Here is a 20,648-nt window from a genome sequence, read left to right on the forward strand (position 1 = left end):
TACTTAAACCGTATTTCATATTGCCTCTCTTGTCATAAACTCATTGTGTATTTTAACTGAGCTAAGAATAAACAAAGAAATGTCAGGATCTGGGTGTATTCTCCTCTTTTCTTCACAGGTGGGCCAAAACAGTCGCCAAAACCATGACAAGAAACAAACAACAAAATGCATTAATTTATTTTTATAGACATCCCAATACAAATGCAAAAGGTAAAAGCAATACAAAACTTGAGTGGGAGACCTCATGAACCAAAACAAGTTTGACACATAACATGGTGTCAGACACTTTCTCTAAAAGTGTAATCAGAATGCAAGATTAGCAATGGCATAAACATTGCATTGCTTTATACTTGGTAAAGAAATATAAATGTCATGCATTATTGTTGTTATTATCACTTGGTTCCTTATCCCCAGCATTCGACTACGTGATATTTTTCTACTTCAATATATAATCCGGACAATTGCTTTGTTCTTATTTTGCTCTTTGTGCTTGTATTATGCAGGTATAAATTTCCAGACTGGAGATTTCATGGGGATGATCTTTTTTTGACCTGAAATATATATATTTGCTTACAGGGGAACTGTGCTACAGTGCATGTCTGAATTCTGACAATAGGATTCATGCATTATTGAAAATAAAAGAAAATTTAGATGGACGGATGGATGGATGGATAGATGGACAAATGGGCGGATAGAGACAGACAGACAGACAGACAGACAGTATTTCTACCCAGATGAGTGGTTCATCCGTTGGATTGTTGATCGTTGCAAGCGGAACTGATGACAGTAAATAACGAGCTGACCGGAGAATAAAAATAGAAAGACGGCGAAGCTCCAGACACAGCAGTGGCCCTCGGGAGCCAGCAAGGAAGCAGTGAGGAGGGGATTAGCATAGCTTTGAGTGACCGAGCTTTTGTCCGGCAACATCTGCAGCTCAAAGATTTGCCTCGCAACACTTCGATTTGCACATCAAAATAGGCTCTTGGTTGAAAGGCTGCACCTGCTTCAAAGTCCCCGAACGTCCTGGTTGATGTCTCTTCTCCACGATGAATCCCAAATGGCAGCCGGGAAACGTCTCTTAAACACGTTATTAGTTAGCGTGGCTGTCCGGTTAAGCTCTCTCAGCAGTTGTCTTTATGATCTCATTAATTTGCCATTAGTATACGGAAGCTAGTTTCCCTTTAAGTGCTCATGGAGCTGCAGAGCTTTCAATTATTTAAAGCTGGCTGAGCACTTCTACGAGAGACAGTTTTTGCGTTCTTGCTAACTGCACCTCACAAATTATTAATACAGATGATAAAAGGTGAGGCCTGTTGAATCACAGCAGTTTAATCAACGTTTTAACCTAATAACACCGGAACGAGACAAGAGTGATTGTTGTTTTTGTTTGGAATTTACTCCCCGTTAAAAATTTAATTATATTAAAAAACTAACCTCAAAATGAAATTAAAAATAACTATAAATCAATCGGCAGATTGGGGACCAAAATTAGCAGAAACAGCTGGAATCAGGATCAGTTGAAGTATAACACAGGAGTTGTGGTCTTAACCGATAGGCCACTGGTGTCAAACTCAAGGCCCGATACGGCCCGCCACATCATTTTATGTGGCCCGCGAAGACAAATTGTGCATCAAATTCGTGTGCCATTACTAGAATTGCAAATTGTCTTCACTATTAATAAAATCTTTTTTTTTTTAAATATTTGACCAGTTTTTACTCGTCTGATTTGAAAACGTATGAGGTGCTCATACATTGATTTGGGCTGACACTCATAATGACCCTCTAAAAGACGCAATAACTACAATGCGGCCCACGAAAAAAACGAGTTTGACACCCCTGCGATAGGCTAATACTTCCACTCAGGCGTCCTTATAATGCTAGCTGGCTAGCTCATTGTAGCTAGTTGCAAGCTGAAACAAAGTCAGCTGAAGCAGATACGCAGGAGTAATGGACTCCTTTGAAAGGCCTCAGATGGAAACAATTTCTTATTTCCCTGCTAATCAGGTTGGCCTTCATGGAATAGATGCAATCTTCAAGAACAGGAAGCATGGCAGACCCTCATTCAAGCCTTTGAGGGAGACAGGAGGACAAGGGAAAGACTTAGATAAGCTCTTAATGATCTATCCTGGAACAATAACCCCCACGCTCCCCTGTAAAGGTAGACGGTGTCATCTATTGGCTCTGCTTTAATTCAGTTAAAATTGGAGTCAACCAGGAGCTGGTTAAAATCCACCTAATCCGATTTGATTCGATTTAATTTCGTCCCTTGGTGTATTCAATTACTTTGATTAAAGGTTATGTTTGGAACATAATTAGCAAAAAAAGGACAGAAGGGTTCAAACACAGTTCACCACAATGCAGTGACAAAGTCAAGTCAATTATGAATTGATTTTACAACCTTTTGGCGGGGAGGGCACCAAAATGAGTCATACATAAAGAAATAATTGAAGCAGAATTGTCAGAGAATACAGAATCGCTGCATCTGTTTTAACTTTCCATGCCCTGGTTCTGTAATAAATATGTGCAGATGGCAGGAGATAGATATAAAAGCAAATTACATGAGTGAAATTGCATTGTATTAGATTGCATTTACTATTCAAAGCATCCATCCCCCAAAGATTTAACAGTAAAAAGATGAAAATGGATTGATGGTTGAATAAAAGTATTTGTTGTTTTGGTGAAGAAACCCACACAAGTAAGACGTCATCAATAGGCCCATCCATCCAATTTCTGCAGCACTTTGCTCATTAGGCCGTGCTGGCTGGAGCCTATCCCAACTGACTTTTACATCCTGGACTGGACACTCAGACAGATAAAGCATGGATTATTGTTGTAAATGAATTCCCTACAAATAATCCTTATCGTTTTTTCCTCTGGTGGCACTGAGTTCTTGTCTGTCCATAATCCATCTATTCATCTTCTATTGTCCTCATTGGGGCCTTCAGAAAGCTGAGTCGATGCAAGCTGACTTTTGGTGGGAGGCAGAGTACAACCGGATTTGCAAGTCGCTAGCTATTCGTCGCTACTTACTAGCCCGCAATGCTGCCCTTCTCCCTAATAGTCCCAACTATGTCTTAATCTCCAGTGTCACTACCAGGAGTCACCAATTCCAATGTCATGCATGTTTTATTTGTCTATGTGGTGCAAAGGAACAGAAAATCCATCTTCATTTCAAATGTCCAAATTGTTTGTTGCTCCTGTGCTCGAATGAAACGGTCTAATTTGTCATTGAATGCCACTGTATGCTAACATTAAGATGATAGACGTTAATGATCTTGGCAATAATGCTGTGTTGAAAGTACATTGAATGAACATAAGTATTGACAAATAAACCGCCTGGAGCAAGAACAATTTGCATCTCATTTGGAGAACTGTTAGCTATCTGCCTAACTAAATAGTGCATGTATAGGGAGGGCACAATAAAAAAAAAAAAACTAAAAAAACTGCCCAAAAGAGAACGTAATCGCTTGACTGTCTTTTTTAATGGGCAGGTTAAGCACCTTTAACTTGCGCTGGCATCGGAGAGATGATGGGCTGGGCAGATCTCAATTCCAATCCGAATGCTTCAATGCGTGCAGATTTGATTCAAGAGCTCATCAAAAATATGAATCATAAAAAGCAAAATTTGAAAATAAGGCACATTACTTTCCACGCCACAAGGTTAATTGCTGTGTTGTTGTTTCTGACAAGATATTGTTTTGTTGTGAATGTATTGCCTGGAATCATCCCGATCATCCTTGGTTGTAAACATTCAGTGGTTTCGCGAAAAGAGGTGTGTGTGTATGTGTGTGTAGGACCTCCTCATCACAGGTACTTTACCTCGGGAGAAACATGCCCCATGAGACTTTGTGACCTGAGGGAGGCATTATGACCGTCGACTTGAGAAAAATAAGCCCAGTGGTCGTTAAGACTCCGTTCAGACGCTTGTATCAAGTAGGTCACCTCGTCCAAATCATAAAAGTAGGGCGACAAACACAGCTGGGTTGGGAAGGTGGGTGGGTGAGGTGGGGGTGATTTTGCATTTGTATTCAAGGCACTTGATATTGTGTTTTTTTTTTGTATTTGTGTGAGGCGGCGGACTCTTTGTGTTGTCACCAGGGACGATGTGTTTCATTAAGTCAACAAATGAGGTTTGGTGTGCATACACAGAATACACACATACACGAATATTGTATGCTTATGTTTGAATTAATTTGCGCATGGACGGGTCATGACAAAGTCAAATATTTTGTCACTGTACTATGTTGAGTTCTTGGGCACTGTGATGTCATTTTTAGTTGACAGCAAGTGGCAAAATGACTAACCCCTGAGATGGATTTTGTTGCTTAATTCATATGTTGACAAATGCAATTTTAATCAGAATACAGCGTTTAGACTAGTGGGAGTGCATAGAATGTATTATTGTAAATAATGTTTTTTTTGACTTGACGTAACCTTTAATAACGGAGCCAATTTGAATAAATTTGAATCCACGGGGAATTGTTTGGTTTTACCTGCTACAAGAATGATTCCTTTTTATTTGACGATCCACAATAAAATGTATGGAACATTTTAATGGTGATATTTTTTCAAAGAGCCAAGTCATCAAAACAGATTGAAGAAAATAGAAGTGCAGTTCAGTCTGTAATTTTTTTTAACTCTGAAGTAGTGTAAGAACTTTCAACGCCCTCTTGAAAATGAACAAGCATATAGACAAGCACACACAACTTGTTGCATTCATCTTCTGCATAATCGGCTACAACGTGTGCGTGTGTGCACGAGCGCGCGCGCGCCAGGGTGTGAGTGCTTGCGCGCGCGCACGCTGCTGTGCCCTCTAATGAGCGCACTCCACGGCTGACGATGCAGCTGGGAGCAGCATGAGTTCGGAGCGAGCGGAGTATGACATGGTGTGTCAGAGAGCCGTGACCCTCATTGTGGACCTCTGCCTGCACAACAGCTCGCTGTTGGAGCAGGACACGTGTCAGGACTTCCTTTTCCTGTTGTCCAGTCACGGCGCCAAGCACACGGATCAAGGTAAGCACAATCCCGATGATGCGTGCGTTCTGGCTGTTGAATTTCACTTGTCTTGTTTTGCACTCTTATCTCTACCTGCCATGTACAAAAAGTGACAACCCTTTAATTTGGCTTCAGTTTGTTCTGCTTGACATCAGATTTTTTTTTTTTTTTTAAAGAAGGCAATATCATAATTTAAAACACAGTCAGCTGATTCCATTGTTTGATAAAGTTTGTATTCAGTTTCTTGGAACAGTTGATGGGCGGCACGGTTTGCATGTCAGCCTCACCTTCCTAAGAACTTGCATGGGTTTGAATTGCGTTGCTCATGCTTGTATTAATTGTCTTTCTCCAACATTCCAAACGGTGGATATCAAAGTCGGCTGGCATAGGCTGCAGCTCACCTGTGACCAGAGTGAGGACAGACACTATAAAGCAGGGGTCAGCATTGTAGTCAGAGCTTCTTTCGGAGGGCCATTATGACTGTCAACCCAAATCCATGTATGAGCACCTCATATTATATACAGTAAAAGCTACAAAACAAACTGACAAATAATTCGTTTTCAAATCAGACGAGTAAAAACTGATCAAATATAAAAAAAAAAGATATTAAAAGTGAAGACAATTTGCAATTCTAGTAATGACATGAATTTGATGCACAATTTGTCTTCGCGGGCCACATAAAATGATGTGGCGGGCCCTAACTGGCCCCCGGGCCTTGAGTTTGACACCTGTGCTATACAGTATGACATTGAATGTTTCCATGCCGCTATAACCAATCACCTGTGAAACAACTCCAGTTAGAATGTCATCTTTAACATCCTTTGAAGGGCTTTGAGAGTCACCTTACTTACTTCCACTTGTATCTTCCTTAGTTGCTTTTCTGACATTCTTCTCTTTGTTTAGTCTGCTCATTGTTTTGGAAAGGCCACAAAAGTCTCCCCATAGCAAAACACGGCAAAAGTTCATTCCTTGCTGAAAATTGGCCTCTGGAGGTATGCTGTGATCTCAACTGATGATGAACCAAAGAGACCTTGTTTCCTCCAAAATCAAATTGAAGACCTCGGGGCCATTGATGCATCTTTTCCACTATAATTTGTGTATTCATTATTCAGTGCATGCCACATTTTATTCTAAATTCCTGAGCCAAATGCCGCAACAGCATAAGGAAATGATTAAATTAGTAATCAAGGTTTCTTATGAACATTAATATTTGACACGTGTGTATTCAGGCTAAATAAAGGGACACAATTTTCAAATGATTAAAATACAACCAAATTTATGTGGTTAAATAACCAGAATGTAGTTGTAAACCTTTCAAGATGGTGGCCGTCTGATGTCCAAAAGTGTAACAGGTGTCGCCTTTGTTGTCAGGTTGTGAAATCAAAAAGTTAGTTGCTGTCAGCAGGTGCAATCCAAAATGCTTTACTTGCCTTTTTGACGCCGTTCCCGCTTGTCGACGCTGTCATCTCGCATCATTCTCAGCGTGGGGGTTGTATCGTACGTCACCATGCCACTGACGTCCACTATATCAAGCTGCTGTCGCTGATGTAAACAGTTTCTGCCACGTGAATCTTCCAGATGAGATACTTGTGGTGATGTTGAGGTATAGAGGTTGCTGTGGGATTTGATGTTGCCTCGTACATGTTTTCCCCAAAATGTTTATTGTGAACGGAGTTAAAATCCTGCCCGTGTAATGTGCGTGTGACATCATAGCATAGCAACACAATGGTGCAAAACACCCATTCAGGCAATCACATCAAATATAGAGCACTTTCCCTCCTGAGTGATCAAAGTCATCATATGCTTGATTATTGGATGTCTCTGAAAGATTATCTTGAGCAATTATGAAGGGAATTTAACCTGCCAGATTTGTTTGGTTGCTTCTGATAATGGTAAATATTAATAACAGCAAACAAACAGTGGAGCAAATGGTTGTGTCAAGCGTTTGCATAACACCCCAGCGGGGCTTCAGTAGGGACTATTCGACTTAATCCAATTTTTCTTACCACTGCTATCACGTCGGGTTTATATAAAGCAACAATACTAATTGATTCAAAATCGATTCATTGAAGATGTCATTGTTATGGTTCAGCACAGTACAGTGGTCCCCAATTGTTTTTTAGGCCACGGACGGTTTTCGCGCAAAGACGTAATTTCATTTTCCTAATAGTTTAATATTAATTTAAAATAAAATTCACCATTAGGTTTGCTCATTTTTACAGTTTTAACAAATCAAGTGTTGACATTCTTGCATATTAGGTCATGTTTTGAGCATATAATTGACAATACAAATGTAATTTCACGGACATGAGAATGATTGATGCATGCGAGACATAATTAACAATAATAAATTTTGCAATGTGAAATAAATGCAATGCTGTGATGACATCTTGAGCCTTGTTTGCATGGAATCTACCCGTGTGGGATAAAAAAAAAAAGCAATATCTTATTGTGATAATATTATTTGACATTTCTCTTTATGGTTAACAGTTGAGTGAAGCATAATGCAGGATGTCTGCAGCTTGAAGTGCACATGGGATGGCTGTGAGGAGAAGATAGATTTACATTTTTTGCAGCCTGATTGATATGACAACTGTCAGTTGTGTTCCTCATGATACATATTCAATTTTGTTCAATTCGTGTTATAAAAATGTTTATTATTGTCAAAGTTTGATCCTGTCACATAACATGACGAGCACTTCACTTTCCGCCCAAGAGAAGTATTAAAAGTGTTGTTTCAACTCAACTTCGTCGAGGGCTTTTGGCAGAGATACTATCTGCGCTGATGTCACAACAGATTACTACAGTTACCATACTTAATTGTGGGTCAGCTTGATTGTCGCCCCATGCACATCTTCATCGGTGTGTCACGTGTTCGGGAGCTGCCGATTCGTCTCATTACTGCGGGGCATGAAGCCCACTTGAATGTCAAACCTTATTTGGCTCAGCTGGCCCTCTTGAGCGTTGAAATCCAGCTTCTTTGCTTTATGTTCACATTTTTGACATAGATTCATGTTGAACTGTCACGTCCACTCCAGTTTTGTCCAGTTGAGTCCAGTTCTGTTTGAATGATTCTCAGCACAATATTAGCAGTGATGTCATCATGGGGTATCAAAGTGGTCTGATCTTGTCATTGTCTTCAAAACCAAAAAAATCTCCGAATTCCTCACTGAACATCTTGAAACGGCTGAGGAATTGACTTTTTAATTGTTTGGATACAAATAATTGGGTCTCGAAAGTGAAGTTCTCACTCAGTCCACATTCACACTTAATATTCATGTGCGTGGCTTCCATTTCCATGGACAACCACTTTACGTATCACAGCTAATTAGTTTTTTTATTGACTACAATGAAATGACCAATTAGTGATTCTGAAACTTTTTCCAGCGAGACTGAGAGGAAACAAGATATGTTATTTGTTGACCAATTAGTTCCGCCCGCCCTGATCGTACGAGGGCTATCACATGACCTGACCGCACCCACCTGCTGCTGTTGCTGCTTGCAAAACCTAATCAACTGCAAATTTGCAATATTGGTATTTACACAAGCCAGTGGCTCAAGTCTTTGAATCCTTAAATGAAGCCTGTGGAGCTCGTGGGCAAAAAGGGTGCTGAACACACCAACCCATACAAACACCTTATTAAAAATTCCACTTTCATTATCAGCTGTGTGGACTTGAATTGAGCGGCCCTATTTTTGATCACATTTATCCCCCCCCTTGAGCTTTAGTAGCCTTCATTGGAAGAGGATATTTGCATCAGCTGTCATTTAGTACTGCACCAGGCTGCATCACACCTTCATAACACAACAAAACAAACATGCATATAAAGACAAAGAAATCAGAAAGATCAACATTGATTGGATGGATGGAGTCCATGGCTTGCGAGTCCATGTTTACACAACTCTGTCATAATAGCACAGTCAAGAAGTGATCAGGGCAAGGAGTCAGTGAGTACTAGTACATGAACGATTGATTCATTGCTCAGAATTGGACACGTGTCAGAGTCGGACAAGTCAGGCAGATCTTGTGGGACCAGGAGGTAATACAGGGCATATTTCTATCCACATGAATGTGCTTTAATGTAAAAGTCCAACATTGGCTTGAATACCAAAGAAGCGCTTGTGTGGACAGCATGACAAATGTGCATCTCTTGCGCTCTCCTTGAGCACCTTCGGGTCCCTCGCATGACCGACTTTAACATTCAGGGGTGTCCTGAAGGTGCAAATTTTATGTTATCTCCTACATGAATTCTCCGGGATAGAATCAGTCGCTAGGAATAACTATGCCATGCCAAGCTATGAATACAAATCTTCACTCTTGACTGCGCTTACAGCACCTCACAAAAGTGGGTTCACCCCTCAGTCGGGCTGACACTATCGAATATTTTTAGAATAGATTATTTTGTCGATATTAAAGGAATAATCAAGTAAAATTAAATTTTGCATGCAAAATCATTTCCCCATTAAGTGGTTACCACCCAATTATTGTCCTTTAGTTTGTATTGGTCAGTGATCCAAAAACACAATGCGATTCAGGCTGTAGTCCTCAAAGTTTTTGAAACTGATTCATTTATTTTTGAGGCCTTTTTTTTCTCTGAAATAAAAGCTGATGTTTGCAAAAGTCTTGTTTTGATGAGAGACGAAAGATGAACTATTTTCTGTCTTTATGAATGACTTGAAAAATAATTGAATAAATACCGGTGAAAGGATGACATTTGAGAATTTGAATCGATTATTTAATTTTAATAGCTCTACCGGTCACATTCATGTAATATATTTTACTGCTGTAATATTATATTATGATATATTGTAATATTAGCTAAGCATTATCCACATAGTAATTTGATTTATCTCACAAGATTTCCTGTGTTCGACACATTTTTAAAAAAAATGCTTTTACCTTGCCAACAACTTTGACTGTCATCATTTTCACAAGGCATCATGATTATTATGATACTTAACAAGTATTGTTAATCCACTGAAGATAAATATGAACACACTCCCAAGTTGAAATGTCCAAATTAGACCCGATTAGCCAGGTATATTGTGACTTGTTACTTTTACAAGATCTCGGGTGTGAATGTGGAGCAGGTGTGTCGCATGCCTCGCCGCGACCTCGCAAAGAAGTTAAGTGCACATACTCAACATCATACTCCATGGAAAATGACTGCTGCCAGTCTTGCTGCAGAGGTCGAAGGGTAGCAGGGTCAGCCTGCTGGTGCTCCTACCATATGCTACATACTGCTTCAAATTGCTCTGCAAGGCTGTCATCCCAGAAGGAAGCCTCTCTAAAACATGACACCATCTGACATGGATTACTGGAACCATGTCTTGTGGTCTGATGAAACCAAGATAAGCTTATTTGGTCCACATGATGTCAAGTGTGTGAGAGGAGAACAAAGACATGTGCGCCTTGGCTACAGTCAAGCGTGGGAGTGACACGGTCTGGGGCTGCGCGAATGCTGCCGACACGAGGGAGGGAGGGAGGGAACCATGAGTGCCAATTTGTACGGTGTCACAATGAAGTGGAGCATGATCTCCTCCCCATGGAGACTGTGCCTATGCCAGTAGTACAACTTGACCGCAACATGCTTCCAAAATCACAGACGCCTTGCTAAATAAACCGAGGGTAAAAATGACGAGACTGGCCAAGCAAACTCTCAGAACAATGCTTGCTTTTAATTGACTGAGGACTCCTCATGCTCGAATTGTGCACAGCTGAGAGCAAATGACTAGTAAACACAACAGAGCGTGAGATGACTTTTCTGTCCTGGTGTGCATCACCAGAGCAGAACAGTACATTGAGGAGATGACTTGATCAGTTCACGAAAACAAAATCTCTTTGGTTGTTGTGATGCTCATGGTGGATGTGTAACTAGATGACTATTCTAAGATCTATTTTTTATTTCCACGGTATTAGACATTTTATTTACGTATTAGTTCTTCAGATAGTAGCCTCCACATGAAAACAAATTTGTCAGGAAAGGCATGTTTTAGTTCATTTGAGGAAAAAAACGTAAAGAGCATGCAGTCTAGCATATTAATGTTGAAAAATTGTGTGTGAAGTGCAAAACAATTACCTTTCCACTACAAATGATATTTTATGACATACTTTAGCGTGATAATCTGGAAAATGATGCATTTTCAATTTTCTTGGGGGTGAGTCGATATGATACCATTGGCGCTCTCCTTCCCCCATAATTGTATTGCCTCCTTCACTTCCACCCCATCTGCTTCCCCATCGTCCATTAACCATCATCCATCCAGCTCCACACTCTACTTGATGGAATTCTAGTTTTTATGATCATTACAACTTTTCTAATAAAACAATGTAACAGTGGCCCAAGATCTTTGCACAGTATTGTATATTAAACCGATTTACCTTGATCATTACATTCCAAGGTTCCTTCATTTGTCTAGGAGAAGTCACAAGGCTTTCAGCACGCATCAGTCAGACTGGCTTGATGATATGGTGTAAAACATAATCGCCTTGATGAAAGAAAGTCAAGTGTGAGGTGCTGACAGCTTGGAGATAATTAGGAGGAAGACGGGTGTTGCTCAAATCTTTATTTGTTCATTAGACAGTAGAGTCACAGCAAGTGATGGGTGCACAGACCGCAGCGCCGCTGGATCACACCAAGTCTCAGCGCTCTCACTCATTCTAGAACAACTTGACAGATGGTGTCCTCTGTGTAGCAGGTTCCATAAGGAGGTAATCGAACACTTAACGGAAGAGTGCACGGTACTTTACTCTCCTGCCTTCTATGGAGGCAGTGTGAATTCAGTTTCCACTCAGCGAGTAAGTCTCAGTGGGGGTTCCGTCCCAAGTCTGTATGTGCCCAGCTTAAGCTCGCGGTGACTCAGAACGGTATACAGAGTATAAAAAATGTATGGATAAACTGACCTTGATTTTAAGTAGGTCTTGTTTGACCTGAAAAATCCATTTAGCCATCATTGTTGGTTAACATTCAGTAGTACTTACGCATTTGCAACTTCTTGGTTCCCTAGAACATGAAGTGCCTATGGCGCTTCATCACTTTGGACTGAACCATTCCCATTTCCTGAAATCTATGGCTGCTTCTAATAGTTTTCACTGGTCCTGCCATTAATAGTCCCCTGAGGAAACCGAAAGCTAGAGTGAAAGGGTGGGGTTGGGTGGGGGAAATTGAATAAGGGGCTCATGACAATGGACCAGAGGGCCGAATAAAGTAAGCATCGGTGTAGATTTACAAGCTCAAGTTTGTCAACATTGCCAATATCTTCCCATGAATGCGACTGCACAGGCTTGGAAAACAAAAGTTGTTGCCTTCATGTGACATTTGGCCCTCTGACCGCCTAAAAAGATGATGAAAACGGATGGCGTGACCTTACATATTGTCTGGTGGAAAGGTGCTGCCTGGTCCACTTCATCATCTTAAAACTCATCCTCAAAGGCCCTCCACACAAAATGTCAGCAACTAACAATTCTATTGCTATGTACACTTTCACTTTTAAAGACAAACACCCAGCGGTTCTATACTTTAGAATGAAAGCAATATTTTTACAAAAATATTGTTAGTCAGAATCGTGGCTGTGTGTATTTAAAATCTTAAAAGTTTTTTTATTTTATACAATCTTGCTTTAAGAGTTATTTATTATACAACTAAATTATTCAATGAATTACAGGAAAGCAAAACATTCAAGCATTTTCATTTCTGGCTCTTCAGCACAAATTCACCTTTGTTGGTTATTTGTTTTGTACAGTAGTGGAATTTCTTTTCCCATGTTAAAAATTGTACGTCATGTATAATGTAATTGTATTTTAAAAATGTCTGTACTGTTATTTAATCATTTAGTAGTGCAACGTTAATGTCGCCGCCATAGTGCCGCACTGCTGTTTTTGCCTAATCGACCGCCATGTTAACCCCTAAATTGTACTCTGCATCCACCCAATATTAGCTCTTATCTTGTCTAGAAATTAATTTGGATAACCAGATATACTGGTTTCCCCTGAAAATGTTCATTCAATATTAATTTAATTTCCTTTTATGAAAATGGGAAATTATAGACATATGTACATTTGCCTACTCACAAAATGTCAAAATACACTTTGCAGTGAGCAGCTAGCATGAATATAATAGCACAATGCTTGTTGCATTTCAAATGCACTTGTTGATGTTTTCTGAATGCACCGCCATTTTTTATTTTATTTATTTATTTAATTTACTAGATCTCCTTTTAGAAGGTTGTAATTAACGACACATGGAATGTTTTTTTCTTCTTACTTTATTATTATTATTTTTTTAAATGTATTTACTGGATCTCCTTTTAGGAGGTTGTAGTTTCAGTTTACCTATCTAAAAATCTGTAAGAAACAAAAAACCTGCCAACATGAGGTGAATCTACTTGCATATTGGAAATCCTGTTTTAAGGGTGTGTTTAGTTAGTGGCAATGTTTCAAGTTTTTAAGTTATATGACTTGAGGGAAGAAAATTAATTATGTGATGAGGAAACATCTGTTCACGTGCCATAAAAAAATACTTTCACTCCAAGTACTTTTCAGAGCTTTTATTATTATTTCTTTCTTTTACTTTGACTTGAGCAATTATATTTGAATAAGTTACTTGTACCAAAGTTTATTTATTTTTTTCCAAAATATACTTCTACTCAACTACACTTTTCTCATCTTTCCCCTCCAAATCATTAAAACATGCATGTTACATTTATTAAAGTCTAAATTGCTCATAGATGTGAATGCGAGTATGAATGGTTATTTCTGGTATCCAGGATACGTATAGGTGGATTATTTTTTGAACAAATGGGTCAATTTGTTGATCTACATGAAAAACATTATTTGAAAGAGAGATACCCTTTTGAAAGGCCCAAACTAATGTCAGCCTACCTAATCTTAGTCCAGCCATACATTGATTGACTTCAACTCTAACCTTAAATCTTTTAAGATTACATCATAGGTGAGGCTACAATACGAGCTAATTTGTTTTTGACAACAAGTATGAATTATCACAATTAGCAGATTTTGCACACTCAGCCATGCAGGGAGCCTTGATACATTATTCAGCGGAGGTCGCACACAATTTAATCTGCATATCTCATTTATCTTTCCATGCAAGATGAATATTTTGTTATAGATTGTCTAAGCAAATAAAAATGACTTCATCTTAATTAGTTCCCCGGCAAATTTTGCTTCGTAAATAACAATGACAGCAGCTAAGAGTCTCTATTCAGTGCACCACGTACCAACTGTTTGGAAGTAAAAAGTCCAACCAATTGTAATATAAGAATAATGAATCAATCATGTGTGAAATATTTGTCCCAATATCTAATTTATTGCCATAACAAGACATCCATTCACTATTCAGGCAATGTTTTAACAGCCAAATAACTCTTCACCCAGTGCCCCTTCTTGTCAAGAATCGCAAACTAATGGACTTAAATGCATCACACCTCTGTATTTTTTTTTTTTAAATATGCAATCAGGAGTCATGAAAAATTAGGACAACCAACGATAAATTGTGTTTTTTTAGATTTGTGGAAAAAAAATGCTTGCAATATCTGTTAAGTGATTCCTTTTTTTGGAAGGGGTATAGATTTACTGCCAAAAGGAATAGGGAAAAAAAGAAGAAGAAATTCATTTGGCAAAAAACAAAGTTGACAAACTTAATTTGCTTTAGTGGGTCGCAAAAAAAAAAGCATTTAGTTTGACACCTCATGGTTGAATCAATTTCGAAGGTGACAAAAGCCTTGGCGGAGGTATGTGCTCTCTCGGCACTGGTGTTCTTCTATACTCATGTTTCTAATTGCTCTTCCTCCGTCATAGTAGCCAAGAATGTTAGCACGTATAAAATCTGCCACGATCGTCAGTAGAGTGTCGCGCTAATTTACACGTTATTGCCGGTGACCTGTGGGGGTCACGTATGGAAATCTCAATATGTAAATAAGTTTCACAGCTGGTAACTCATCCCCTGCGACATCATTGCTCGGGTCTTTGACAAGCAAATCCCCAGTCGAGCGTGTAATTACGAACAGCGGCGGCCACGGCGGCAGTTCAGGCGGAGGCGTGTGCCGGCGGAGTGATAACGAATCACCTGCCATCGATGTCGGCGGCCGAACATGGGCGCTAATACTTTCGACCTGCCACTTTGTAATGAAGACAAATAAGAGAAGCGTTGCTAAGTGATTAATCGAACTGTTCAAAGCATCATGACTTTACTCTCTCACAATTTTTGCTCCCACCGCTCGTATGTGGACTATATTCAGTCTAACAATTTGTTTTGTTTTTTTAATGACCCTTTCCACAGTGGTTTAATTTAATTTTTCCCATTCGTCTTGACTTGTCTCTACATACGTTCACAAAGTCAACGGCATCATATTTATTTGACATTGAATCCACACATTTCATAGATTAATAGATAATTCATTATCCAAAGTCGTTGACTTTATAGAGGAAATATGATGACGAATTTGGTTTTTAATTGCTGGTTGGGTCTCTGGGAATCTGATGCCAATCAAGTGTAAAATGAAACAAGTAAGTACAGTGTTGCCCTGCAGCGAAAATCCACAAGTAATCAACACTCCCACTCAAAGGGTTTATAATTGCCTTTAGAAGCCATGAGATGGCAAGTAAACACTACATGAAGCCCCTCAACTCGCATCAACAGGCAACAAGATATCTCTCACGGCTCCACCGGGATAACGCTGCTTCGTTTTCCTTAGAACGCTGCGAGCAATTTGTTTTGGCTGTCATCTTTCTGGAATTCAATTTGCACTCAAAACGATATGTTAAGCATTTTGATGTGCTTTTAAGCACGCAAATTAAGAATGAAACAACTGCTTTGAATTGAAGAAAGCTTTTTGAATCAGTTTTCAGGAGGAGCCTCTGTTTGATGAATGATGAAGCAGATCGTTCAAATAGCAGTTTTAATTCAACTAGCAATTCTAACACCTGTTGGGGATTTTGCTTTAAAAATTTAGAGAAGGTCAGATTTTATTCATCAATAAAGATTATAGTGCATTTTCGGTCAATCCTGAAATTTTAGCCAGAAGTCAAATGTCTAACTTTTTGTGACTCTTATAAGCAGTGCTTATAGAAGAATTCAAGTGCATTCTGTCACTCAGATTTATTGCTACACAAAATCATTCAAACGACCTTAGATTTTACTTTTCCTACCTCAATCTTGACATGCTTGCTGAGGGAACGGCAAGACATCCAAATCGATAGACAAAGCTGTCTTGGAATTGGGCCAAGACTGGAAGAATATTGTCACTGTTGAAACGTGGCCCCACTCTTAAGTTGGGTGGGCCAGTTCAGAGAACGGAGTGGGTCACTTCAAGTGACCCAATGAGAACCCGCCCCTGGGTTTTCGCAAAATCCACTCCTATCCTGCCACCACTGACCATAGATTAAACCAAAGACACTAAACCTTCACATCCTTTTATTGCAGGGAGTTGACGTGTTTACCCAGGAAACTTTTTCTTTTCTTTTTCAAGACCATAAAAAATGATGACAGCTCAAAAAGGTGCTTGGAAATTTTGATTGATCAAGCATTCTATCAAACCGAATGCTTCACTTCTCAGTCTTCTCCTAAAGAATCTTGAACGCACCTCCGGGGTCCAATTCACTTGATTACCTGTGAAATAGTTCTGTGTGAAATGACAAATTAGATCTTCTCCGAACACAGCAGCAAATAACATTACAGAATTCCCAGAAAAAAAAAAAGAAAGAAAAAAAAAAAAAAGCTCTCCTGCACATTTTATCTCTGCTCACCTGATTCGGGTCACCGCTTCCCCATCTTTTCCAGGTTAGCGCCATGATCCATGAGAGGGTTTTAGGAGGTCTATATTAAATCTCCTCCTGTGAATACCTGAGTAGATTCTGATTTGTATTCTTGTGTAAAAAAAAAAAAAGAGCGGCGTTCCCCAGCATGAGCCCACTTTCTCTCTGAACAAAACTTACATATATTTCCGCCTCAGGCAAGCTGCTTCGATGGGGCCTGAGAGTGCAGGAAGGTCTTGATGTGCCATTCATTAGAAAGATGAATGTTACCGTGTGACTCCCCAGAGAGAACTATTTCATTCTGGGTACACTCAAGGCTATTGATTTCCACCACACATCTCCAAAAAGACAGCAATGGTCTTCAATACCTCATCTGAGAATATAATATTGTTTGGATTCGACAATGACATCATGCCAACTCCTGCAAATATACAAAATATTGTATGACAAGAGTACTCGGTAGGTGACCCCGGGCAGCATCCGGCACGCTAGCCGCCTATTTGTAAGCCGTGTTGAAAATGGATGGAGGGATAATTCAAGTGGACGAGTTCACGCTGCTTGAGCATGGCCAGTGACATCATAATGAATAGCTGGAAGCATAGCTTTTTGACTCACTTGCTAGTGTGTGTACTGGACTGTAAATTTTGTTTGGCTGACAAAGCGAGTAAGCACGCGCAAGTATAGTGGAAGTGCCTTGTGTGCAATTGCCGTTAGTTGTGTTTTAGGTGACGTTAATTACCGCCTATCTCATAAACACGCACACACACTGGCACAAAGTGTGACGTGTGAAACTGCAATATACAGATGTTTTTTTCAAAAGCCTCTCTTGATGTTTGCTTTGAATTCATAACAGGGATCATGTTTTTTTAGACAACTATTCATTTGAATTCATGTCAAAATGGAAAGGACATTTTATTTCAGATTTGTTCATTTTTATTGTTTCCAATTAAAAAAGCATTTTGTCGTTTGAACTGAGCTTAATACACAGACCTTTTGACCCATTTAAAAAAATATTTGAAGCCCTTTAGGATATTTATTTGAGTACCCCTGCTGTATAAGAATGAGAATGAACCTTTTCTATGGTTCACATTCCACATTTGTCATTCACTTTTGTGATGTTTTATTTATGCATCATGAAGGAGATGTATCATGCATTTTTTATTTAACATTTGATAGCCTTTTCTCACAATTACATGTCAGTCATATGCTTTTATGATCAAATAAAAATCGAAAAACATGGATCCATAATTACAGTTTTACAGCATATTTCTTGCCAAAATTGTGTCTCAGTTTGATGCAGTGCACCAGACCCTCGAGAAGCCACCACTGGCCAGTTGAACAAGTTTAAGTGTCCAGGGTTCCCGTTTCCTGGAACGGAACGTTAGTTGCCGTCTCGGGCAATTAACTTGAACATGAATAGCTGAACACCTGCAATGACCAGTGCAGCCACTCTATTGTGGCTGCCAGGTTTCATGACCTGTCCCAGCAGCATCTTGCCTTCTTGGTTCATTGAAGACTTTTTATTTCTCTTGTTGAGAGCCCCGGGGAGAATGATCTAGCCTGCCTGCTGCCTAATCACTGCTAATCCTTTCAAGACAGAAAGCCATGGTTGCTCAGGTTACTCTTGCTGAAGGATTATCTTGGGTTATTTATCCATCCAGAGAGGTTAATTATGGTGGCCGGCTCCCGCCTGCTTGGAACCTTCTGTGCGTCCGCACATGAAAAATCTCTGCTTTGTAGGCTCCGTACCTCACTTGGCTACACACCTGCCAATTGTGTCAATGGAATCACCGTATAAATTTTAATAATAAACGTTGATGAGTTAATAATGATGCATGTTATAATTATCCTAAAAACAACTGTGTGCATGCAATTCGGTGGGGATGTCATCATTAGCCTCTTTTACACTGAGATCCTGAAGAAAAAGCAATAAACTGCCATTTTCTGCTTTTTAAACAGAATCCAGCGAAACGTAAGATTGCACTTTGTGGCACGCTATCTTGCAATCAGATATGTGCATGTGTAAAATGCAAGGGCAATTGCTTTCAACTCAATGAAAAGAAGTTATGGTCGAGTATCCACCCCTGTCCCGCTGCCCTGGAATATTTTACAATTTCCTTTTACTTCCCAATTGTTCTTACAGCTAGAATAGATCCTCTAAAGTAGTAGCCAGATGTCTTGAAAGGGCAAGTCAATTACTTGATTGTCCTGCCCAGTTTGGAGAAGAAAAGGTAGAGCGGTAATATTATGAGAATTTATATAATTTTACGTAAAATGGTCCAAACTGTTTCGAAACTAATAAAATTGAAAAAAGTGTTTTACTGACGGTTTAAAAATAGCGATAATGAAATGTAATTTAGCAAGGCATGTTAAAAATAACAATGACGGAGTGACAGACTGGGTCAGCCTGAAAAAATGTGACAATGACAGACTTCCGCGACACACAATCCGGAGTAAAATGTGACCTCCAAGTGCCCACTTGACAATGTCCAAGGAGTAGAAATCTTTTTTGTACTTCCAACATGTAGACCAATTTAAAGGGAATGATAGGAGTCGTTTCTATTGGCTGAGGAGCAAGTTGGCTGTGCTCATTCCCACAATAGCGCAAACACCCCTTTAGAGTACAACTTTTCTTACTCTTGGCTTAATTAATCATAGTAATGGTGACCGTATTGTGGGTCTTTGCCTGGAGGAGGTCAATCTCTGATGGACATTTCTAGCAATGGCAAAAATGGTTAAAAACATGGCGAGATAAAGCATGTTTTCATTGGTCGTTAAGCTATGCTGTGTTGACGGAACACTGAGCTGAATTATGTTAACAACTCGAAATGGTAACAAAGCGTATATAATGGGTCTGTCATCAAACAGAAACACTACAAAGCTTGGAGAGTGGTTCTCAAATCATCCAGGGGGGTAAAAAAAAAGGCTTTGATTGCATTTACGCTCTATCTAAGATGGTTTACTGTGGTGGGACTCTGCTCTGCTTATATTTCTAATCGCCGTGGTAGTGCTTACGAGACAGCCCCCGAGGCCATTTTCGACATCATTGCAAGTCACTGTCTTCTGCTTGCCTTCACCATCACTTATGTGAGCGGAATAAGGGAAGAAGGCGTACAAACATGCTTTCATGCTTCAACTGAACTTCACAATAGCAAAAGTATCAGGCAGACGATGTAGCTTGGTCTCTTAACGGGAGATGACAAAGCTGGAAGCGGTGCAGCTTTTATCATGTCAGCTAACCATTAGGAGATGGGTCGGGATATTCCAGACATTTCCTATTCTGCATGATGTCCAAATTGTTTGGGGAAAACTATATTTACATCATTGAAGTTGCTCATCAGCCCACATCAGTGAAAACATTGTGGACCACTGAATTTGTGTTTGCTAGTTATGCCCACTTTCTATTTAAACAGACTGAAACATTTCAAAGCCACACCTAAAACAAGTTGAATCCATAACACGAATGAGGAATTTCAATTTAAAACCTGCAAGGGTAAATAATGGTCTGAAAGCTGTGAAGGGGATGGTATTTCTTCAGGCGTCAGAAGCGCACATTGACCTTCATTATTTCTGGCTACTCGGGGAACTCCTTTTACTCCTCATCTCACGAACGTCTATCTCTTGCATCCTGCTGTGGCAAAGACTTCAATCTGTCTCTGTTTCCAAAAAAGGCCTCAAGCTGAAATGGGGTGATGATTCCTATGCCTTTTATAAAGTGAGAGCTAAAGTACTGGAATGGATTCCGGACGAAAGCGACCAGATGTACACATCCCTCGGACACACACCGAACAAAAGCATCCGGTCTGGATGAGGAGGATCACCAGGGATTTCATGGGCTTCATTTTTTTTTTTTTTTCTATTGAAAGAAAGTCAAGTGGGA

The 20,648-nt window shown here is 39.7% G+C and overlaps 1 protein-coding gene across 1 annotated transcript in view; it reads left to right on the forward strand.

Moving 5' to 3' along the window:
* The first annotated feature begins 4,856 nt into the window (after window positions 1-4,856).
* Window positions 4,857-20,648, forward strand: part of syt6a (synaptotagmin VIa) — a 36,046-nt gene continuing 20,254 nt past the window's right edge. Inside the window, exon 1 of the mRNA XM_037239675.1 lies at window positions 4,857-5,013. Within this exon, the coding sequence (XP_037095570.1) occupies window positions 4,857-5,013 (157 nt within the window). The remainder of the gene's footprint in view (window positions 5,014-20,648) is intronic.

This window comes from Syngnathus acus, chromosome 2, assembly GCF_901709675.1.
Source record: "Syngnathus acus chromosome 2, fSynAcu1.2, whole genome shotgun sequence".
Classification (NCBI taxonomy): Eukaryota; Metazoa; Chordata; class Actinopteri; order Syngnathiformes; family Syngnathidae; genus Syngnathus; species Syngnathus acus.